The 26,349-nt window shown below is 35.3% G+C and overlaps 1 protein-coding gene across 2 annotated transcripts in view; it reads right to left on the reverse strand.

The window, feature by feature from the left end:
- Positions 1-26,349, reverse strand: part of HCN1 (hyperpolarization activated cyclic nucleotide gated potassium channel 1) — a 205,417-nt gene that overhangs the window by 175,668 nt on the left and 3,400 nt on the right. For both annotated transcript variants that reach the window (XM_080573171.1, XM_080573170.1), the window contains exon 2: positions 5,535-5,958. In XM_080573171.1, coding sequence (XP_080429297.1) covers positions 5,535-5,958 — 424 coding nt within the window. The remainder of the gene's footprint in view (positions 1-5,534; positions 5,959-26,349) is intronic.

Consider the following 26,349-nt stretch of genomic DNA (forward strand, 5'->3'; position numbering starts at 1 on the left):
AAAAAGTGCTGAACTCAGGGATTTGGTACTCCTCACTGATCCAAACAACCTGCTCCCAGCCACAGGTTTTATGTAGGAGGACACAAGTTCATTAATTTATACATAAGAGGCAGTTTTTAAGCACAAATTTCCCGAAAGAATGCAAAAATTGATTTTCTATTTCCTGCCTGAAGAAATTTGGCAGGAAATAGTAATTTTCTCCTACTTTAGTCTTTTCAATGGTAGGAAGGCCGACGATATCAGAACAGGTGTTTTTTTTTTTTGTTGTTGTTGTTGTTTTGGTTTGGTTTGGTTTGTTTTTTTTGCAGAATTTCACAGACTCTGTGCCTGCCAGTAAGAGAAGGTGGGCTCTCCTATGTCTTCTTTTCCTCCAGATTTGTTAACCAAATGTCCTCCTCCCCACTCTCTATGAGCTAGACAACTCAGATTTAATTGATGCATCCATAATAAAAAAAGTATGTCCTACTTTATGCTAATTTATTTTTAAAAATGCTCTCAGCCTCTACTGGTATCCTTATTTGCAGTACTTCACTGATTGACACAACTTTACAGGGTCCTGAGTATATAATTTAAACTATTGCCTTAGAGGAGAGGAATTACAACTGAACGAAAAGAAAGAAAAAGCATTATGTCACCTCCCATTTCTGCTAATTAAAAATGTAAGTAACTCTATATAAAACCATCATGAAAGAGAAAAAGGCATGTCTTGTAGGCACAGTCCTGTTAGGTTGATATAAAATGAATAATTCCAATAATAAACATATGTTTTTATCCAACACATCCAAGTACCCACTTAACTCATCCTCTCCCTTCCCACACAGTTCCCTAGTCAGTGATCAGATGAGACACAAACTCTTGACTTTTCTACAAGCTATACTGGAAAGAAGAAGCAGTTTGATTTTGTAGATGGGACAAATGTCATCTGCATACCTACCACAGAAACAGCATGCTGTTCACATACTAGTCCTCTTCTGTCAACCAGGTAACACAAGCACTTTTTACAGTTTCTTTTTTAGGCAGCAATCAATAGCTCAACATCATATACTGTTAATACATATTTCTGTACAGTTAGCAATAAGCAGAACAACATGGAGAGGACACCTAGTGGTGATCGAGGACAATTAGGATTGTGTAACATGGAAGCAGCACATTTAATTAATACAAAACCTGATTTGGCAAAGCACTTCCATTTACTTACTTTTTAAGCACTTTGGTGAGACTTAAATACAAGCTTGCTTGAATGCTATAAGCTATGCTGGCTCTGCATTATTGTGATTATTAGAAATAAAACTGTAAAGAGTAGGGTAAGACACTGTGTGTGATATGTTCAGAAATCCCAGGAATATCTTTCATTAAACACCTGAGTGTTAGCAACAGTTAGAATGCTTATAAATGCTTCTGTACGCTCATTGAAAATGTTAGCCAAATTGAAAACCAGATTTCAGTACAAATCAAACTAAAATAAGAAATGATGCAATTCATAATTATTGCATATTTTACAAAATATTTTTGTTGCAAAATGTTTGCAAAATATAACCTTTGCACATCTTGCAAAAAACATTTAGTCATCTTAAAATCTATTCTAATCCTAAATACCAGGCATCACAGAATGAAATATTTAGGTTACATTTTTAAGAGTATGAGTTTTTGTTTGTTTGTTTGTTTGTTTTTTGTTTTGTTTTGTTTTTACTGGTACATCTACTAGATATTGTCCTGTGATTAGAATAGCTTTAAGCAAAGCTTTTAAAATTTTGTTTTTAAGGAGTTTTGGAGAAAATTATTTGATAATTAATTTAATAAAGTAAACTTTTATCATAGGCAAATTTAAGGTAAAGTGGTATATCACTTAACATCCCTTAATTGAAACACAGCAGAAAAAAATGTTGAGTTCTTATTTGAGAATGTAAAGTAGTTGTTTTTAACAGCATATTCATTCTTAATTCTGCATATCTTAATTGTTGAATTATCTATGAGCATTTGTAACTAAAAAAAATTACAAGTTGCATGCAAATCTACATAAAATGTTCAGGGGTCAGGCACTTAAACACTCTGAATCTCTTTTAGAAGTATTTTCCAAAAAACGATTTATGAACCTCACCATTCAAGAATTTCTATTTTATTTCAAGCAATATGTTTTTGGTTTGTTTGTTTGTTTTTATTTTTGTTTTTGTTTTTGCTTTTAAGCTATCCACTGTCTAGTTCTCAGCATATTCATTTCCTAATCAGGAAATGATCAGGAATCTGATAGTGGTTCTCTCATAGTGGATTCCTGGAAATCCTTTACCTAAAGTTAAAGTAAATAAGAATTAGATTCAGTAGTTTGTATTTGGGTTTTGTTTTTCTGTTTTGTTTTGTTTGTTTTTTTTGTGTGTTTTGTTTGTTTTTGGAAACAAAGCTAAAAACAAAAACAAAGCAAACCCACTTGTACAGTAATTTCTGCAATCAGCAATTTAAATAGCTAACTTTTCCAGGCATGTTGTATTACATAATTTTGTTTAAGTAAGTGTATGATCTATTTTTTAACATCTGGGTTGTAAGAGACTGGCATATTCAATCCAGTAGCTAAAAAACAATTTTAAGACAATGTGTATTTGCAGATTCAGTAAATGAATTCCTGCCAACACATCCCCTGTACTTTCGTTTAAATGTTTCTCCTCGTTTCTACCAAGTAATTTGTTTGGATAAACTATTCACACCACACCAATGTATCAATCATTTCACATATATTGTACTAAAATCTACAGTTCTGTTCACTCATAACTATTACGGAGAAAGCTTCTGCAACGCATACAATATTTACCTCCACATGGAGGACGTTCGCAGCTTGATACTGATTCAATTGATTTAAATGATGTGGAAATAAATAAACCATGTTTCACTAGTATCTTATAAAAATCTTTAACATTTTTGCCTGTTCCTCTTAATGTTCAGGACACTAACCAACTAATCAACTGAAGTTCAAATTAATGATACCAAAAAAGGAAAAGCTCCAACAGTTTCAACCTGTCTTTTCTGTTTGAGGACATATATATACTTCAGTGGAAGAACAGTCCTGTTATATAACCTGGTTTGTTCATTCATCAGTTTCCCAGAAAGTCTACACTTGGCAGTTTATGATAAAAGAGTTTGCTGACCGTCCTCTCAATATTTTTGACATAATGCTCATTATTTTGTATATCAATACAGAGTATTTCAAATTTATCTGTTGGTTAAAACCAACGTGTCAGTGAAAATATGAGAAAAATATTCAGTCCATTTAACCACACACAAACAGACTCCAGCTCTGTGTCATAAAGATTTGTGAACAGGTGCTCTCTGTAGTGCATATGCACACAGAATACAGAACAGATGAGTACCATCAGCAAAGGTCTCGCTGACTGCCACTGTGGGATCATCCATCTATTGTTTCCTAATTCATCAAAGTTCATCCAGTTTGTCCAAACAGGTTGCTGTTTTAAAACATTACAGTGCTGTAACATATAATTTCTTCAAAGTGGTAATGGATCACTGCGCATAACAGTTTCACACCCTGCATTCAAAGTAATAATCAACTACTGTGATAACAGAAGCCAAATACGAAAATCCATATGACTGCTTTCATTTCTGATATCCATAAAATACTAGAGAAAAGCAGATTTTTATTTATTTATTTATTTATTTTGGTACACTTGCCATTTTGGGATTTATCAGAATCTTATTCATTCCACATACATCTCACCATACCCAAATGCCTTCCCAGCTAGCAGAAGTCTTGTTCAAAGCAGCCAAGAAGCCCACTGCTGCTTCACTGAAGGTTCAAAACCAGGAACAAAAATACTTCAGATCCCCTTCCACCTTCCTGAGAACAGCCAGGGAGTATTATAATGTGCTATCAAACATGAAAAGATGGACTCCACTCATGTTTTAATACTTTGCAAATAAAATATCATACAGAAATATTTCCTAAGATTCACCAGGGTAGCAAAAGGTGAAGTTACAATCAAGCAGCCACGAGAAATCAGCAGCCACAGGCTACAGATTGCAAGGGCCAAAAAACAGTTATTGCTGGTAAGAGCAGACCCAATGGTGACTTCTATTCCCACTCAATGCTAGGTTCAACTATTTCTGATTTAGAATACCTGATTATCATTGGCAACAGAGGAGAAAGTGGAAAAGTACTGATTTGTCTGCTTAGTAGGTCTTCATAGCTATTAACTTAAGCTGCCAGGAAATAATGCCATTGAATGCATTTCAGAAGGTTGTCTCTCTGTAAAGCACGGAGGAGAAAAAAGCATAGCTTGATGGTAGAACTGCTAGATATGCTTAATCATTTGCCTTAGTTAAATCGAATACAAAACTGCAGTGCTCCATTTCTGTGTCAAAAATATGGTTACACTGCATTACAGGGAGGAAAAGTAGAATTTAGAAAATACATTAACAAAAATAATGACCTATATCAGGAGTTTTTTGAGAAACAACTACAGATTTATTACACATTTGATACTTAATATCATTCAGCTTCATGCTGTTTTCAATATAATCTGAAATATTTATTTGTGAGATGGCGTAGCACTGAGGTTTCTGCTAAACTTCAAAGTGAACATATTACTTTAAAAGGGAGTATATAGCAGAAAAAGCATCAGAAACAGTAGCAAATAATTCTCCAATATTCATTTAATTAACTAAATGTTTATTAAAATAACTAAATAAATTTATGTAAATCTATCTTCATAGTGTTTCAGTGAAAACACTTTACAAAATAATTCTCATCACACTTGCTGCAAAAAAAAATATTTAGAAAACACCAGTTATTTTTCCTACATTTTTAGCACTTCCTTTTAAAACGTATTATGGTATTTAAAACTGCAGAAATGCAGACAGGCAAGAAATGAAATGCTTGAATCACAATGGTATGTGCCAAAGCTCTAAATGCTTCCTAGACATGGGCATGCCAAATTAGGGAATGCCATAACTTCCTGGAAATCTCACCATGCCAAATTGGCAGGCAGCATAAGGTCACATCTAGAAATAGTGGAGTTGACAGTTTAGAAGGAAATGATTCAGAATTTGAAATACCCATTTTTATAAAGAAGGTCAATATTCAATGTATTTAGCCTCCAAACAATGAGCATTCTAGGAAATGTACGCAATTATAAGTGGTTTCAATTTTTCTTATCAAACAAAAATACGAACATGTATTTTAAGTTTTATGTGATTACAAGAGTGTTTATTTGAGGCTAAATGCTAGTCACGAAACTCAAAGGCAGCTTTAGGTTGCTGCTAAAATTTCTGATGTTCTCAGTAGGAGACCATCCAAGTTCATTGTGCTGATGGCACATAATTTTTGTTTCTGTGGTTAGCAGACAGAAGATGGTTACTCCTCTGTGCTTTCTACCAAAAAGGCTTTTCTACTAGCATGTCTACATAATTATGCTACCTGGTGAGTAAAAAGCTTTTATTCCCATTCTGGTTCCTCCACAGCTTTACAGAGTGACCTGACCAGATTTTCTTGTTTTTATATGAACAGAAGTGAATGATGTATTTGTATCTCTTACCTCTTCCCACTGGTGTATGTATCTAATCAGTCTTGAAAGGCGTAGTAAACGTAACAGGCTGAGGATTTTTGTAAATCTCACAATACGAAGTGCTCTTGCTGTCTTGTAAACCTCTGAATCCATTCCTTTTTCTACAATGAGAAAGATATAATCCACTGGTATTGATGAGATGAAGTCAACCACAAACCAGCTTTTTAAATAATTCATCTTAATGACTTTAGGGTCCAGTATTATTTCAGAGCTGTCTTCATTAACAGTCCCAGTTCTGAAATTCATGATCAAGTCCAATAGAAAAACAGTGTCTGATGCCACATTGAAAATAATCCATGGTGTTGTTGTTTGTTCTGTGAAGAATGTGATTCCAACTGGTATAATGACAAGGTTTCCAACCATCATAATGAGCATAATTAAGTCCCAGTAAAACCTGAAAAAATGGAAGAAACAGAATGGTTGATGCAATGAGGTATAATGCTTCAAAAAACGGTCCCTATCACACCACCAACTTCACTTCAAGCATATTTTTGGCTCTGTACAAATTACTTACAGTACTAAAACTCAGTGTCAGTTTTGCCCAAATGTGCTAACATTTTAGGTGTGTATTTACTTTGGGTTAGCAATTACACTATGCTTTTGTATAGAGATACTACATATAGGCAGATGCTTGATCTTGTTATTGCTAGGACAACTTTTTTTTCTGATACAACTTTGTTTTAACTCATCTAGTATATTCACAGTCACTAAAGACAAAGTAATTAATGCTCTTCATTATATGCCTTCCTTCTCAAGAATATGTATCTAGGATAAAGACGGTACCATGCTTATCACTCCATCTGAAAGGTGTGCGTGTGGCACTCAGTAGAATTCTCCAGACCCGTGTCAAAACCTATTAGTAGCGTGTTTATATAAGTAAAATTGACTTCTCTTGCCAATCACAAGTGCTTTAGCAATGCAGTATTTTTATTTATTTTTTATGGCTTCTGTCAAAAAGGAAACCCAAATATCTAACGGATAACATGTTAAATGTAAGTGCCTCTATGAATAATGGCATTCATGCCATTACAGTGCTGGAATAAAATCACAGGAAGGGAAAAAAAAGCACTGAAGCAAAATAAATAAATAAATAAATAAATGTGCTTAATAACAAAACTTTCATCCTCTTTTAAAATCTGAATTGAACTTCCATGCATTTTTACAACCTGACAGACTATCATCTTTCAGAGGTAGCTAAAAAGTTACCTCTGAAATAACAAGTTGCAACTTCCATGGTATAAAATGGATATTGCATTTCACTATTTTGCTCCAGTATCACCTAAATGCTCCTCTCTGAATGCTAACAATGCTTGATACAGAATGGTAAAAAGCCAGGCTCATATCTTTAGCATCTACTATAATAACAGTGAGTAAAACTGCCTATTACATAGAACACACATCCATCCTGATGGAAGATTTTCAGGGGATAGTAATATATACCCAACAGATTCTAAGAAAATTATGCTAACTCCTGAATGTTAGATTGTTAAAGAAATTTAATCTTGATCAGTAAAAGAACTGAAACTGAACCTAGGAAAGCACGAACCCCAAGTATGACCTCTTGTTCTGTTTGAGAAAAGATCTAGCTTTGCAGTCCTACACTGAACAGATGGTGGGACTAGATGACCTCCCACAGGTTCCTCCTGACCTAAATTATTCTGTGATCCTATGACTTTCATACATTCCCATGCAAGGCATCAGCATCCCTACATTTCCAGATCAACCCCATAAAAATCACTGATACCTTATTCAGTAACAGAGAGATAGCACAAACTATACACACTCAACATTTGAAGTAAGCAAGGCAGCATGATCTGTTCAGCTTAACAGTCTGGAAAGGCACAGAAACCAGTCAACAACTGTTCCCCCTGGACTCAGTGGCCTTTCTAGAAGACCAGAGGCAGCAATGGCTTCACAAGGACCTGACTGCTGGGGCCATCGGTTGCAGTGAGTTTTGGGTGGTGGACATGTCACCAGCACAGCATCCAGCACTGCCTGCCTGGCTGCCAACAAGGTAAATATTCATGGCAATCAGTGATAATTATAAAAGTTTAATTGGCCACAGAACATTTCAGAACCACATGTAGAACCACATGTTTAGTTTTTGCAAAACTTGCACACAGCATACAGGTTATATTAGATTCTAGAGATGGCTTGTTGTACTCTCCAAATGATCTGGGTTTATAAATTCCCTGTATTTCAAGCTTAATCCTGAACATATTTCTCAGTTCACAAATTGCTAACCTAAGAATACAAAATAAACAACTGTTACTGAACACACTAAAAGAAGAACGGCATAGGATTGAGGGTGGCATGAGAATTCCCTGTTTTAAAATTCTTTATTCCAGGGTAAGGCTACAGAGACCAAGCTTGACTTACATTTGATAGAGTAGATAGCAAAGTACCTTAACTGACACTCAGAAATTGCATAAAATAAACTTTACAAGTTATTCCTCGTGTACAACAATGTGATTTCTGTCTTACACATTTTCAATTTTGCAACAAATGTGAAGACTAACAGCTATAAATGAGATCAAAATTTGATGGTACCCACCATACCTGCACACTAGCAAAGAATTCCATATTTATCTCCTCATTTCTTTAACTAATAGGCTTATTGCTGTACTAGATACCTCTTCAATAATCTAGAATTACCATACAGAAGGAGTCACTAAATTTATATATCACTGCTACTATGACCCATAGGTAAAATTACCACAAGTGCTTTTACAAAGCTATCAACCAAATTTTTTCTCAAAGCTGTTTTAAGGAACATACTTCTCCACGGAATCCTGAAAATCAATGGGAAATAACAAGAAAATAATCACAAGAGATGTACATGTATCTGTACCTTTCTCCTAAACAAAGTACTCCCTGATTTCAGATCATAAGTGCCTAACCATAAGAGTAGTTATGTAACTGAGGCTAACCAAAGCCACACAAAAAACATCCACCTTCCCCCCCCCAAAAAAAAAAAAATTCTAATACCAAACCAGCTGATTTTATCCTACAATAATCCAGTTTAAAGGATCATTATGCACTGTGTTTATACAAAACACACTGGCATTCCTGATGCTGTATGTCAGCAAAAGTTGTGTTAAGTCAGGGCTTCAGTAATAAAATAAAATCTAATGCCAAGGTCTACGAGATTGCATCAGTTTTATATTTTGATTTTAGTGCACAATGTAGTATAAGCTGATTATGTAGCTAGAAAAAGTCTTATCAGAGTATGATTCATTTTTCATTTAGAAATGAATCATATGTTTTCCTTTAGGAAAATGTTTCCAAATGCCATTTTCTTGACCACATTATATGATATTTTTCTTTCAGGTGAGAAAAAATAGATGTAATTCCCTGTCTTGCCCTCTGTATCCTGTGCAGAGAAAGTAATACAATGCGTTCCTTGCCCAGCAGTTCAGAACATCCTACTATTCACCTATTTGAGAGCCAACTGAAAAGCTTCAGAAGGCCATGCAAGGAGCTGCTATTGAGACACAGAGTAACCCTTTGTTTCAAGCTATTTTTAGAACTATTTATTTGGTTTAGCTGCTTCCCTCCACCCCCACGAGGATGGTTATAAATCTTTAAAGCTTACAGCCTCAAAGTCGCAGATTTATGTAAGGTACTAAGCATGTTGACAAAAAGCGAGGAAGTGATAAGCCTATGACACAAACTTGTTCAGGAGGCAAAAAAGAAGAACCTAGCATTACAAAAACTTTGAAAGCTCATAATGACACGCACGGACTACCCATGGCAAATGGCTATAGAGCTTACTGATCCTTCAAAGCTAGCTCAGTACAGATACTGTACTCAGTACAGCTACTGCTAGTTGCCATTAACCAAAACCACAGTACAGTTATCAGCACTGAAATCTGCACTCAATTATTACTGAAACATTTGAAATGGTTCTCACAGTTTTTATATCTCTAGGTGAAAAAAGTCTAAGTTCTGAAAGAGTAAAAAAGCACAGTTTTAAGAATATTTTTCTATATTTTAAGGAGCCATTTTATACAGGAAAACATCACACGATTACTTTGATATTGTCAGACATAACTATTTGAATCCAGTCCTCTTTCCCTGATCTTTTCACTCATAATTTATCTTCTGTACTTTCCAAACACACTGACGACAAGGTGTTTTTTAAATCTCCAGAACATGCTGAAACTTTGGTGGTTTATTTATTGCTACTAGTTCTCAAGAACAGGACAGTCTGTTTAAAATGAGTTCCTTCCAAAGAAGTGATAAAAAAAAGCCTTAGCATTAATTAATCAATGTTTGTATCAAGCTTAATAATGTAATGCACTATAAATTCTAGCAGGAATTTTATTTTCTGCTTTATATATCCAACCCAGAGAAAGCTGTGTTTTAAAGAACAAAAAAAAAATCAGCTCTGAACTAGGTAATTTGCTGTATAACTTGTTGTATATACAACAGCGTCAGAAGTCATTGAGATTTGCATTTCCTTTTATTTTCTGGATGCTGCCCATTGACACGGTCTCATTGTCCTTGAATCTGTGCATATTGATAAATTATTATCCTTATGGTACACCTGCATTGACCTAGCAGAAGTTGTCAGCAGTCTCACAAATCAAGCAGCAGAGCTAACAGTATCTCTAAGGTACTGGGTGTTTTGACTTGAGGCTACAGAGGAGTCAGGGCTTTGCTTAATATGACAGCTTTCTAGTTTCCAGAAAGATCATGAAAACTTGAGTATTAAAACAAAACAACACAAAAACTTCATGAAATTCAGTCACAAATACTCATCAGCCACGTTAGAAGGCTGAAATGTTAGAAGGAATGAAAAAGATATTCAAATTATTTATAAAATATCTTTCAGTCCAGACCTTATCCAGACACAATTTCACTCTACACAGTCAGGGAATCAAGAGCTGTAGAAAATTTTCACAAGTTTTCCATGGAAAACTTGTCTCCTCTTTAGTTAAATATTTTGATCGGCTAGCAGATGCTCAGTGAAATGAGTACTTGACATCTTCCTCTCACCTTCAAACATAGCTTTATTTCTTTTACTTCATGGATCACCAGTTCACCTTACAGAGAAATCAATATCTTATATAGGACAAATCTGAGTAGAAATAACAGTAATTTAAAACTTTATTACAGCATAGTGTAACAAGTACTAAACTTGGGATTAGCCATATCAGAATTTGATTCTCACAGGACATCATCTTTCTCTTGCTTTGCAGCTCTATTAATTTCATTCTTTTAGTAACAGAGAGCAAAACTAAACACACATGAAACCATCTGCAACTTTCGGAAAATCATTGGAATGTGTTGGAGAGGACAGAATGAGGAAGAAGGGACGGTGTTCATCAGGGACCCAGAGTTCTTTTTCATGATGACACAGGTGTCCACCCACCCATGTTTCTTCTGGGAAAAAAAGCATGTAAATAAAATTCCTTACATTTTTTTTACAAGAAATATTGCATTCAATATCCTCCATGGAAGGAGAATTAAATGTTTAAATATTGCAAACATATTATGAAGTGCTTCTGTGACTTACAAGTTCTGACCTCTGGATGTATCACATGAAAGATGATATAAAATGAAGTAATCTTTTTATTTCTCCAAACATATAATTTGCTTTAGGCTAGCTCTGTGATCACATTAACACAAATATGTTAAAATAACTAGTGAAGTTTCACTGCTCTTCAGATTTGACAGTTTTTTGCTGGAAAACAGGTTACTTCTGCAGTTGTGTTCTTCTTCTATGTGGATAAAACTTTTTCTCATCTGAATGTACTCATTCTTCAAGGTTTTATTGTTTTTTCCCAGCTTTGGGACTACACTTCATTCTGCAAAGTTTTAGGAAGGCAAAAGGTTGGGTTTGGCTTTTTTTAAAGAGAAAATATTCTCCTGAAAATTTTATTTATATTTCTTATTCCCCTCTGTTTCTTCTCTGACTGCTTTCACTTTGTTAATAAATGCAAATGAGGAATCTTGCAAGGTTGAAACAGTCCCTTTCATGCCTTACTCCTACCTATTTTAAAGCAGTAGAATAGAGTACTAAGAGCATCTCCTGAAATTCAAGTGCTGATCTTGAACTATGCAGAAATATTAAGTAGTAATATTATTACTAAGTAAGAGCCTGTGATAGTCTCATTTGAAAATATCATCCAAATTGGCTATTCTTTTTTCATTTAAAACATATCAAGCTTAATGAACTTTCAGTGACTTAAGGAAAGCTCCAGAAAGGCTTCTCTACCTGCCTGAAAAGGGTGAGTCTAGGATGAGGCTGAAGTTCTGAAAACTCAGTTTCACAACGCAAATTACAAGCAGTGCTGGACCTGGCAATCTTCCAGCCCAAGAGCTGTATTCTCTTTCAGACTAAATCAATTAAAATAAAATTAATTACAATCATAATAATGAAGACTTTGGATGGTCTGAAAACTTCATTTGATGTTAAACCAATACCGAAGTCCTTCACTTCAAGACTAGCCATATATGCTTGGAGATCCAATCTATGTGCTTTACTGTTATTTTTTAAATATTGATGCAATTTTCTGCATGGTATAAGAAAATGAATTCAAAGACAAATTAATAAAATTCAGCACTGCCGAATCCTCTTTTTTTTTTTTTTTGTTTTTGTTTTATGCAGCTATAGACTGTACCTAAAAATTAGCAAACTGTACAGTTTCATACTACTTTTTTTTTTTTCATGAGTTTTACTGGATAAGAAAGCACAATTACCATTGGAGATTTGCAGTTTCTAGCTCAGTTGCAATTATATGCATAAGGCAGATGATCAGATGAATGTAGCTCTTGGGGAAGCCGATCAGAGCCCAATGAAGCCAATGAACAGCAATTTGCTACTTTTGAAAGGCTTTGCTTAAGGCATTTCGTTCAGTTTAAAGCTTGAGTGCATCACAGCCTTGATTACTAGAAAAGAAAAGTTGCGGTACTGTCCACAGACAGTGACTGTAAATTTGACTGATTTCTATTAAACTATTATATAAGTACATTTTTAGTGAATTCAACTTAGGTAGTGGATGGCACATTTCATCAAAAGAATTGTACTTATTAGTACTGATGCAATAGCTTTGGTCCGAAGTTTTCGTAGCATTTTACAGGCATTAACAGATTAAGTCTCATGTTCTGAGATGGAAAAATAAAGACAGAAGAGTAGCATTACCCTCACTGCATGTCGGAGAGGAGGATGGAGAGGACAAAGAGAAATTTATGTAACATGGCAATATTATTTAATAATGAGTCTCTTTGGTTTTAGCCAATAATCCCCTACCATCAGTTCTTGAATACATCTGCTGTTTGCAGTTGGTCTTCCTCCAGAGAAACTTATTAAATTACAGTAGAAAGAATTAAAATCTGACTTCCATCTAACCTTGGGCAAGAGAAGTGCACTGCTCCTGGAGGAGCTCTGCCAGTGTGATGGAACGCCCTCACCTTTGCACAGCTCCTCCTTCCTTCAGGCTCACTCCTTGGTGAAAAAAAAAAAAAAAAAAAAAGAAAAAAAAGAAAAAGAAAAAAAAAAACAGGCTAGTGCTCCTGTCCAAACATCTACCACCTAGGAAAAAGTGCTGGGGAAGAGTCAGGACACACAACTGAGTTTGCTGCTGGAAAAGGTTGAACCTATCTGTGCTGCCCTGTATGCCAGACCAATACATAAATATTTCAGATCATCAAAACTGCATCCGTTCAATGCTTCCAACATGCCTCACAAGTAATACGTCTTCCCCAGACTCTTTCTGTTCATAATGTTGGACCATAGCCTCTCAGTATCAAGCAACATTTTGTGTAGGCACTCCAACTGATGTGTTTTGAATTCATATTGCCATTGATAAATTAATCACTAATTGCCAAACTCTGATTCTTTAAGTGTCAGCAAATTTCTGTAGCAGATCACTGGGGGGAAGGGAAAAAAACATTCGTGTTCTCAAATTAGAAAGGACCACTTCACAGGAATGAGAAAAACTCTGAAAGAGATGGAGATCCAAGAATATTTCAGCTGCAGAATAATCTTGTATCTCATGTTGGAGCACTTGCACTAATTAAGAATTTTGTAGTGACAGAAATTTTAGGAGTGCCATTTAAAAACATGACATTTAGGATGCCTCTATATGAAGTAAAAGTTGAGAGGCTTAAATTGGGAGAAGCCTTCTGTAATTCTTGTCAAAGCTTTTTTTTTTTTTTTTTTTTTATGCCTTAGAGATTCTTGAAAAAGTGCAGAAAACAGCAAATGCCTTATGGCTAACATGCCAATTAATATGCTAACTACTGATTTATGTCAGAATAATAAGAATTAATATTGCTCTTTAATATATTTTTTTAACCAATTAAATCTCCCAGTTATCGGTGTAATATTTAAATGTTTAAAGCTTCTGCTGATGGAGAAAAGTCCATTTCTATCTTCAGAGAAGGAGCAGGAGAAGAGATGACAGGGAAAACATTCCTTAGTAGTTATTGACACATACTAGTCATGACTATTGGTGAGGAACTGGCTTGTGACCACCAAGTGAATTGTGACCATTAGCTTTTCTGACATGAATACCTCTGAAAACAAAAACAAGACGAGTATCAACTTAGCGAACACAACACACCAAGATTTCTGGTATTTGACAAATATACAAATATACAATTTAGTTCTGATTTTCACGTGAAAAAAAAAATTCTTTGTGCATATTGTTGTACAAAGATACAGTACAAACTGACAAGCAACTTCAAATAGCTGAACATGGTTTATCATTCTTGGAAAAGTTAATTGAAGGAGAGATTGGGCACTATGTTAACTAAAAAAAATGAGGTGGTCTTCAAATTCAAGGGAAAAAAAAAGATGCATTTAGAAGAACTACGGACAGGTGTGAAACAAGTGAATGGATTACCTATTCAGACTTTTTATTCTTACATCATAAGTAAAAAAAAAATATACCTGAAAGTATTCATATGCCTCTTATGTATCTACACAGATGTATTAGATTTTAATGCAAGAGTAAGTAATCAAATTAGGAGAAATATATCAAGTTATATTATTATTCACTTTTACAGCTATTTATGACTGATCTTCCTCAAATACAAAAGACAATGAAACAATATTTTCAACCTTTCCTTCAAAATAAGTGGAAGTATGGTTCTAAAGATCAGTAGGTTGGTTTCTTGTAATCCATGAATATCACACTGCAGTAAATCATTGGCTTCAAAAGGCACTGTATCTCCTTGAGTGAGGTATGCTGTTGATATCTTCTCCTTTGACTTAGCAGATATAAACTACAGCAGAAACCAATAACCTCTCCCCAGGTAAGGTAGCCACTAGATCAGAGAGTCCTTCCCACTTTTTTGCTCTGTCAAAGCACAATAACCATGAGAGGTGATAACGATGTTGAAAATATCCATGCCAGAAGTGCAATGCAAAGTAAATGTTAAGGTCCAAATCCTCTCCTCCACACGATGGAAACTAGTCTATACTTTCAACATCTGGGCTGATGGTTTTCATTCCTGAGCTGACCAGTGAACAGAAGCATTCATATACACGCTCCAATAAACAAGCCGAAAATGGTATTAGTCTCAGCTGTTATTTTGTAAACCGAATTCATTGTATCAATTTACTTATATCACTAAAAAAAAATCAACTGAAAATACAATTCATACCTTAACAAATACTTTAAGAAATGACAGATGTAGACTTCCACAAGCCAGCTTAAGCCTTTCCCCATGCGTCCACATTACAATACCCCCTTTGCAGGGCAAGGTACCTTGCAAGTTCTGTGCTAATGCATGGGTAGGAAGGTAAATGCTCAGCTAGGAAGTTCAATATCAAGTTTCACCCACCATTTTCTCTCAAAACAAAATTTCACACTTCATACATTGAAACACCTGTCCCTACCAGGAAAAGCAGCTTGTGCAGGTTTCTACTCCTCACACCAACCACATTCAGAATCCTCCATTTGTTTCATTATTCAGCTGGCATCCAGATCCCTCTGTTAGCCATTTGCCTTCCATAATATTTAAATGGATGCAACACAACACTAACATTTCTTTAAGATTTCCCAATTTACATACGTAATGTTCCAATCTTATCATCCTTTTGATAGCATAGCTCTCTACATGCACCACCAAAACAAGCCACCTCATTATCCTGCTAGACAGCACCAGCACCAATCAGATAGACCTGCTATTCACTTGTTTAAAACAAAAAGGAAAATCCAGAACAGAAAAGCAAGCAAGGAAGACAATACAGGATGTTCAAAGATATCTAGTTACTGGCCTAAGTAACCATGATATTATAGTCTTACCTCTGCTTCTCTTGTCTCCTTTTCATGCTATTTCACTCCCTAATGCTCCAGCAAGCTCCGTACAGCCAGGCCTAAGGAAAACCTCTTGTAATGCAGTTACAAGAAACTCAGCCAAGGGTAGAGGTTTGGAATACAATGCAAGTTTCTGGGTATGCAAAATCCATCTCTGAGATTTATGAACAGTGCAACCCAGTGCTATTGCTGAACAGCTTTTTTGCAATTTAATTCAATATAAGGAAACAAAGAAGGCTCTTTTTCAATAAGATTGCTTTGGTTATTCTAAAAAAATAAATTAAAAAAAAAAAAAAGCCATCCCCTTAAAGATCAACATTCTCCCTGTGTACACGTTTATTAGGTATTTTTCAATCTGCAAAACAAGAGATAACCTGCAACATCAGGAACTCCGTAAAAATTGCCTCAACATGAAATGCAATGAGAGCTTTTCTCTTTCTGATACACCTTTGCCAGAAGCAGTACTGCTAGGCATATTATTCCCACAGCTGTAATTAAAAAATGAGTTTCCATTGCAGTTTTTCACAGGTATACACAGCACTGCAGTAGATGTTCAAGATCCATTTCTAAAAACTTAAACTTTACTAAATTTTTGTGTTTAAATATATCTGCTAATTATTTTAATTCAGTCATATGAAATTGTTTTTCAACCATTGGAAGACATTTGTTACCTCTACATAAATTAGTAAAAGTTTCTATTCTATCTAGATTGAGACAGAACCATCGGAAGTAAAGTTGTTATACAAAATATGTTTATTGGATAAAGTTTTTTTTCTCTGCAGTTGCCCTTATTTTTTTTATTAAAATATGGCAATCACTTTGAGCTGCAGAGTAACGTCATTTTCAGCCTGAAAAAAATAAAAGATTGATAGAAATATTAAGATCTGAAAAATTATTCAAACTTTACCATAGACTTTTTTACAACCTTCTCTTATAAATATTTATCAGAAAAAAAATATAAAAGGGAAATTATTTAATAATCTACTTCTCCACCAGCAAGCTTCATATTTGGTAGGGTGCTTTGTTTTTCACAGTTGACTTTGAAGCCTCTTGGTGCAGAACTTCTCCATCTTCAGTATTCAGGAGTTCAAACGAAGCACTCCACCATACCCCTCTGGGATTGCACAGCCCTCAGGCTAGTTCTGGAGATCAGGCACGCCATGCAGGTTAGGGGTGACAAGGGAAAGTGTGTGCCTGCAAGCAAAGCTGCCTGTAATAGTAGCCACTGATAAGCTGCTCTAAATAAGAAACTTTGGTCAGGGACCTATGACCCGAAGGATAACCAACAGCAAAAGTAATGAGGTAGCTACTTACTACCTTGCAGACAGATGATTATTGCTTTGAGACACCAAAACAGAAAGAGCTTCCCTTTACCATGGCGAATAAAATGCCAGATGCCCATCTTTGTCGTTCATCCATATTCAAGCAAAATGAAGTTGTCTATGTACCATAAATAGGTTTCTGGCTTTCTGCAAATTAAAACATTTTACTTTGGAGACCTCAGAATATGTTTTAGCTACAATCCAATATTCCCTCAGAAAGACAAAATTTAATTTAGCCAAATATTTGTGCTTACTTTTTTGGAGCACAGTGAGTGATGAACTATTCAAAGAAGTTTAAGATAAAGAAGGGCAATCATTAGAAAAGACAAAGAGATGTTAATAATTCATTGGCTGAGAACCAAGAAATTTAGGGTGAAAATTTATTGGTAGAACTTCTCATCAGAATAAAAATACTGATAGAAAAATACCTCAGAAAAATACTGACAGATAAACAGCACAATTAAAATATATAATCTGAATGAAATGAAATAGGAAGCATATTTAAGTTATTCTGATATATTAATTCAGAGAATACACTAAACCCATCGGTTGCTATTTTTAAAAATCAGTGTTGCCATTTACAGCTCCTCATGACTAGAATTGTGAAAGGTATTCAGCTGCAGAGTCCAGATGCTTAAAGTACCTGGGTCCCCAGCTTCTTTTGACATCCAAAGATGGATAGGCTCCTAACCTCCATCACAGATCTTCACCCAGCATACTGTAGATTTGCACACACTGTTCAGAGCCCTGGGTAAAATTTACATTTTCAAAGCCATTCCAGAAATGGAAAACTTTGTACTGGAAACATGAAACCAACTTCAATATCATATTCTGTTCACTCATTTTGCCAGTGAAAAACAGTATGTACATTCAATACTAAGATGAGCTGCAATTCAGTGACACTTAATGGAATTACTAGGTCAAAAAAAAAAAAAAGGTAACAATCAGTACCCAGAGCAGCAACACCTGCTACCATTATCTGCAGTCTCCTGGTACCTGCTTTTCAGGGCCGTACAGTTGGCTCTCCTTACAAGCCTGAACCCTGTCATGTTGTGGGGAGCAAGCATGAGAGTGGAAGTTCACTGCAGCTCTTACAGACCTTCCACAAAAAAATACATTTAGTTGATCTTGTGTAGAATGTGAAAGTTGGCTGCAATTTAGAAACAACAGAAACATCCCTGGTCACATCTAGCGATGTTAATATAGTCCTCAGAAATGAGTGGGGTGGTGGTGGAAATTACTGAGTAACACTGGCTTCAGATCATACAGCACTGAGGAGTCTTGCAGATATCCATCTTAACAAGAATTACCTCTCACCAAAGGAAAATTAGCCAGCATGCAAAAGACGGCACAAAGGCAGACTACTGGAAAATGCACGCCTAGGAAACAAGAACAGCTTCAGTTTTCAGTTTAAAAAGAAGCAAGAAATTTAAAACTCATGGCTTATATCCTTAAATAGGTCACTAAAACGAAGAGTTTAATTTGATTCAGTTATCATTTATTTAGTTCATATCTAGCAAAGCACATGAAATAATAAAATTGTTAGGTACTCCAACATCAAATACTTTGAAATTGTTTTTAGATTTTTTTTTCACCTGTTTCAGAGAGATCACCCATCAAAACAATTTAAAACTTCAATAAATACATGTAAAAACCCTACTCGAATTTAACACCCAGCAGTATATCGTTGCACTTAATATTCTGCTCCAATTTCAATAAACATTCACAAGTTAATAAAAACATGCATTTCAGATATTTACCAACAGAATGTATGCAATTAAAAGTCAATTTTGATCATGTGGGCACCTAAATTAGGTTACTTATCTCTCACTTGTCCCACACACGCAACGTCTACTGCTTAATAAGCCATTGGATTTCAGACATTTTCGATTTTGACCCTTTTAAAATGCTCTGTTAGATCGCCTGCCATCTGGCAGTGCTTACTTTTGATACCACACTCCCTCTGCATTACAGAAGTGTGCTTCTCATAATTACATCTTTAATGTGATAGATGTATGCAACACTAGAATTCCCAAGCTGGCAATAGATGGGCTGAAAGGACTGTTTGGGCAATGCGTCTTTTTACTAGGTCTACATTAAAAGCACATTCAGTTGTGTCAGTTGCATTCTCAACAGAAAGCTATCATGGGAACTATGCTTGCAATTACTTTTTTTGTTTTTTTTAAGTTCTCTGCTTACAAGACCCTGTGAAGAATGACAAGTTCAAAATGCCAGGGAGAAGTTAGCCCAACAGCTCAGTATTTCCTAGCTAGAAGACTCAGTAAGAATGGGAACTACGTAGAAGGGCTAAAAAATGTCAATAAAACCATCGGTGTGTCATTTCCATTTGTATAAAATGATTTTTTATATCTTAAGGAAGGGATGGAGTGGGAGGAACAGAATGAAGTTGTTGTCCTCAAAAATGAAAAAATTAAAAAAATATCACCCAGTTGATCTGTCACAGACAGATCACTACGTTCCTACTACCTTTCAGATTGAGATGTCTATAAGCAGAATTTCACTACCTGAGAGTTAGACCATAATAAGTTACTTCAATAAAAGACAGAAAAAGCAGGATGTAGTATTTAGGGAGTCACCCAGATAGCAGTTTCCAAGAAGACTGGACACACAGCTCTGAAAAACAAGTCATCTCAGAAATATTCATAGAAGCATAGAATGGTTTGGTTTTGAAAGGACCTTAAAGATCATCTAATTCCAACCCTACCATAGGCAAGGACACCTCCCACTAGAACAGGTTGCTCAAAGCCCCATCCAGCCTAGCCTTGAACACTTTCAGGGATGGGGCATTCACAATATTCTTGGTAAGGTGAATAATGAGAAAGGTCCCAAATTAACAGCTGAAGATTGAGGGATATGCTTGCTTTATTTTGTCACTGGTGTTTTGATTCCAAATTTCTGCCTCACAGACTAATCCCTAGATGGACCAAAAAATAAAAATAATAATAAAAAAAATCTCTGCTTTTCTACTGAGCTTGTCTGGCAAAGGTGAACCAGACTGGTAGATGAACTTGGCTGAGTCATCTCCACTGAGAAATCAAATGCAAACAAGCACATACACAGCCATCTCAAGGAACCAAGCCCAGGATGTATTTGGGGAACCCAGAAGCTTGGTAGCACATGTTGCGAGGTAATAACAGTAAGAGGTTTTAGAGGGCAGTATTGCCTACTACTTGTTTTGTAGTATTTTCTCTACCAGTCACATATCAGAAGTTCTCCTGGCATGAACAGATAAACAGAAGTCACACAAGAGTGACCAATGGAAAATCTCTCAGCAGTCACGTGAAGCTTGATTGCAAGCTGGTCTTCCAGCTGGACCCTGGTCTTCCATCCATACATGTACCCCATCTCCACAGTAGAATTGGATAGATCTTACTGTATGTATCTTAAAAAGGTTCTGTATAGTGCCCATACCTGCAACCTGGAGCAAGTTTAAATAATCATTTATCATTAGGATCCTATTATATATTACCCTAAATTCACTGCAATCTACAGATTTGCTCAAGGTTGAGGTCACTTCAGAACAACACAGTCTCTCACTGCTGTCATGGCATAAAGAGAAGTGAAGGTCTGGGAAGTTATTGTAAGCTGCAACAGAACCAGCCAAAAAAACATCAGTGCTTCAGTATTTACTCTGCTGACAGGAGAAAAAAAGTCTGGAGGCAACCGGAACATGGTACATATGTAATTTGACGGTTTGATTCATGAACACTGAAGTCAAGTTATTCTTCTGTGGGGCTTTTCACATACTGAAGGTTTAACACAAGCATAAGCTTCAGTGGATTTCAGACTAAGAACTGGATGAAAAAAATAATAACACATAAAACAAAATGCAGCCTAGATAATTTTTACATAGATTGGCTATTTTAAATTACGTAAGTTCAAAATAGTAAAGAGATAATAAAGAGACACTTACTCCTGACAATACCAGACTGGACTATCATTTTCTATGTTTAACTAGCGTTGACTGCTAGCATAAAGCTACATGTGTTTTTTTCAGCAGAAAACAAAATATCATTATATGATTTTTTAATAAATTATTTTTGTAGAGATACAAAATGTATTAATGTAATCAACACACTAAATTCCAATAATGTAGCAAATTGTTAATTAATATGCTTTGTTAAGTGAGACAACCATAAACAGCACATAACTTAATAAAATAAGAACCAAATTATATTCCTAACTATATGGTGTAATTCAAATTGTAGGGATTTCACTGGCATAAGTAAGAACAGGTTTTAGGGGGAGTTCAGGTTTTTGGATTTGTTCTGTTTGTGGGCTTTTTTAAATATATAATGGCTACAGACTGCATTTCTTTTGTAATCAAATTAACATTTTCTAAACACATGTTTGCTCTAGACTTGTTCCAGCTGCATTGCAAACCGAGGTAGTAAGATTATTTCAAAATATCATGCAGCTTGCCTGAATCTGACTATCATCAGATTAAAAGATATTAGCAGAGATTTTATGGAAGCTAAATGACAGTGTCCTTGAAGTAGTACTGACATTGACTGCAGCTGATACAGTTTTTGGTCATTAACATACCTTACTACGTGTCTAGAACGAGTCCTCCAATAATTAGAGCTGAATACACTATGACTTTTAAAATTAAATCATGCCTCTGGGAAAGAATCAGGGAATAGACAGCTAAAGGACTTTCAAGCAATTAATAAGAACTATACTGTCAGGTTAAAAATTAAACATTGTAAAGTAGGTTAAGAGTTTCTTCACTCAAAAATCACATGTTGACATAGAAGAAGCTCTCAAGCATTCAGTTGAGTGCACAGATGAGAATGGACATTGCTTATTTAAATCCAAATGAAGCAGATTTATCTAACTTTCAAATTCTTCCCTCCTCCCTAAGAATAGTGTTTTGCCTTCTACTGGTTTCAAACCTAGCTGCTCAAAAAAAGCTAACAAAGTTTAATTAAATTCTGCAATGTCACTGCTCGTAGGAAGATACCAAAGCACTGGTAGATATTCATACTTGTTACGTGACATCTTATCTCATAGATCCCTGTGTCTGAGTACCCTAAAAAGCCTATCCCAAACTGAACAATCAGAAACTGTCTCTGAAATTTTGAATTGATTATGTAAGCATAAACAAGCCTAAGCAACTTATCAAACATTACGCATTTTCACTCAGCTTTGTGATCATTAAAAATCCTGAAACAAATCCTAGATCCAGATCTTTATTTATTATGCCACATTTTTATACAGTTTTCCAATTCACAGTTCCCTCCATATACTCAAGCCCAAGAAACAAAATAGAAAAACAAAACAAAAACAACAATAACAACAAAAAGATGTAAAAGAATTATAAGCATTGGTTATTTTCATGAGTTAACAAATAAAGTAGCAGTAGGCATTCAAAAATTTGTGGTCTTGCTAAAATAATCAATGGGAATACAGAATAGGTACTTTTTTCCCCATAAGCCAAGCATGATTTTTATCTTATGAAATCCAAATTTTTATTAAGATTATCATTCTCCATATAAGTACTTTTTTTCCTCCCTGTATTCAAAACAACAAAAATATCAGAAAACTGTAGAATTCCTCTCATGGTGTTCAGCATCCCAGGTCAAAGGTTAAAGACTTGCATAGAAGTTCCCCAAAACATCATCTTTTAGATTAATCACAGGAATTCTGTAATGTTTCGGTTTGGTTTGTAGTAGTTTTATCTTTGGTTTGGGGTGCTGGTTTTCCACTGGATTGGTTTTTGGTTTCACCCATATCTCAAAGTCAGTACACACACAATTACCTTTACTTAGATTATGAAGAAGTTGAATGTTCTAAAACTAAGTATCCTGTACTTGTTTACTTCCTCATAGGCAGGCAATCCTGCTGATGAACTTCAAAACAACCCTAGTTAAATTAAAAGTATATCAGAGAATGGAGGAGTTATTTATTCAAGTTACAGTTACTGAGCTTTCTCTGCTGTAGACACTACTTTGTATTCTCATGTATGTAACATTAAAATTTTGAAAGAAAATGCAATAAATGGACTGTTATTCCAGGACTAGAATGGACATAATAAAAATTGTGAAATGTTGGACATGGATGTGAGCTCAAATGATGCATTATAATTCCACATTATCTGGAGACAGAAGCATGATCTATCAATAAAACAAACTGCTTTCCTTGCACAAATAGAAGCATAATCTTCCCCACATCCCCTAGAGGCACAGAATGTGAGTGGCTGCAGCACCAACCTCAGGTGGATTCAGCAGGCTTTCTGTTGTGGTTCTTGAAGAAAATCACAAAGGACACTAGAAAACAAGACCCTCAGGAGCCCAAAGGCACAACACACACTTCTATACATCTATGTTCACTCATAAATGCTTACAACCAGTATAAAACCAAATGCCAGTAGCTAGCTTTAGTCACCTATTTCACAACAAATGAATCAGTGACGGACAATGATGAGACATTATTCAATATTAAAAATAATAGCAACTGAAGATGAAAAAGAATCAAATTCATATCTGGCCCATATTCTACATCAAAGCATTTCCAAGAGAATATTTTGTTGCTTATTTTTGGTCCTGCTTACTTGCTAACACCTACCTTGATGGGAGTTATGTTTTACTTGGAGAACTATTATAAAGCTTAATATATAACTTATTGTTGGAAAGTAATGTTTTCTGACATTATAAATGAATTATTTAGTTTAATGCTACAAAATTTTCATTCTATCCTTTGGGGCATTTACAAAAGTAACGTGCTAAAATGTTTGAATTTTGTAAATCAAATGCCATAAACTGCTAATGATCGTTTCAATACTAAATGTTTATCTATGTTCAGTGATGTACAAAGAGCAAATACACATGTAATAGGAATAGTTTAATGGGAAGAAGTTTTTCTTTAATGCAAATATTAAAAATTTAATGCCATGATGCCATTTGAAAATGATATATAAAAGACAACCCCAGCTAAACTGTACTTCTGTCATAAGAACAAGTACATTAAAAAAAAAAAATCAGTTTGTAAAAGAATGTATAAATCCTCAATTAACAATAAGGAAATAACTCAAAGTGTCAATATAGTAACAAAACCTAATCACTAATCATAAGTAACAAAACATTTAGAATCTGAAACTACAGCTATTTCCTACTCCTAAACTACCAGTGACATAATGTATTCTTTAAAACCGACACTAATTTGTAACTGATCTATTTAATATTAACCAAGATAATTTATATACTTGATTTTACATAACTATACAAATCACATATATGTATGATATAAAACATTGTCTTAATCACGTGTTACTTCCCAACTCTACGGCTCTGTATAAACCTAAGTAGGTAACAGCTCACAAAAAGATAAAGCTCATTAGCTTCAACTGAGACATTACAGACAAGTGACAAATGAGAGGGACAAAGTGCTTACCCTAAGCTTCTTAAAATATGTTATAGGTATAACACGTAGAGCGAAGACAAAGAAGAACAAGTTTCAAATCAATACAGACAGAAACTTTAGAAATATGTAAATGAGCTACCCATAACATGCAGAGTACACCACATCAGGGTGACTGCTGGTATTTGAGGCAGGTCCAAAAGGTACATACAAGCTAAAAAGAAGACTGATGCACAAGGCAAATTTAAGTTCAAAATGGACAGAAGTATAATAATTCATAATAATAACAACAACAATAATAATACCATGAGGCACATCACTATTATGACTTACACTTTGGTTTGTATTTAACTGAAAAAAGCTGCATGTGTGCATGACAACATGGATGGATAAAACTGTACAAAATAAGATAATTCTTTTTTAATGGCAACATACAACAATTCTGGAAGTAACTAGATGTATACAAACATTAATGTGTCTTTCACTGTGACTGAAACACATAAAAAACTTACATTAAATTTAGTTACAAGGTATGATCAATAGAGATTTATATGATTTGTGAGGGTTTGTGTCATAAACTTCAGAGGTTTTTATAACTGTCAAATTTGTATACAAAAAGCTTTGTTTGTTTGCTTTTAAAGAAATGCATGTGTTATTCCAGTTTCAAATCTGGCATAGTTGTATCATTCGCTATTTTTTGAAAATTTCTGTTTTAATTTCTAGAATTAACTCTGCTTTTTCTTTTCCGTTATCATTAAAATAGGGCTTTGTGCTTCTTGTATAAGGAGACCTTAGTTAGAGGGACTCTCCCAATACAAAATGGCAATAGATTATTGTTATTGTTGCACAGGAGTTCATACTTTGTTCATACCTTACACAGGAAAGGGACTTTCACCACCGCCTGCATTACACCTCCTGACCCACCACACCATCAGGCAACTCTCTATCACAGTCCAACTTGACTTCAGCTTGAAGCCAATTAAAATTTCAGTCCCCACTTTCAGTTAAAGCCTGTTCTGAAACACCTAATTGAAAACTGTAACCATCAGAGCATGCAGGCTACATTTACTCGCACACATTAGTCCCACTCAGTCTTTCTCATTAAAACATTCCTCTCCCTTGTGACTCTGGAGGTAGTAGCATCTCTGTTTTGTTTTTAGCGCACATACTACAGATGCCCTAGCTGATGTAGTAATGAAAGGAAGACTTCCATGATACGGCGAGTTTCTCTGTGCACTCATTGACAGGGAGATGCCATAGGGCCAGACCCAACAGGCCAGCCACATGCATGCAAACCCTCTGAGAGTTCGTGAAACTCATGATGTGCCTGAGTGATAGCCACCAAGCACTCATCTGAAAAAATGGCCACAGTACATTCATTTCCAATGATATCAGGAGTCTGTAAAATAAAGAAATCACCCAAATTCCATGTCTACAATAAATCTGCTATGAAATGCATGAAACCTCCATGGCAGCCCCAGAAGCCTTTGCAGTTGCTGGGGTCTCCCCCCACCTTCATGCTGCTTTGTTTTGTGGCTGGCTCCGCAATGCCTTCCCAGGGTTGCTCTTACACACACAAGCAGGTACAGTTGAAGGCTCCTGGTATCTCACAGCAAGCATGCAGGACTGCAATAAACACTACCACTGATGATAGATTTTGTGACTCATGCAACTGCACAGAATTGCTGTCCAGGTTCAGAGAGGCAGCAATCACAGCTGGGAAGAGACAAACAGAGGTCCTTGAGTGTGCATTAGGTGCTCAGTTTACGTAACAGCTTTAACACTAGACGTTAACCTCAGAAAACTGGG

The sequence above is a fragment of the Anser brachyrhynchus genome (assembly GCF_964034855.1).
Source record: "Anser brachyrhynchus genome assembly, chromosome: Z".
Lineage (NCBI taxonomy): Eukaryota > Metazoa > Chordata > Aves > Anseriformes > Anatidae > Anser > Anser brachyrhynchus.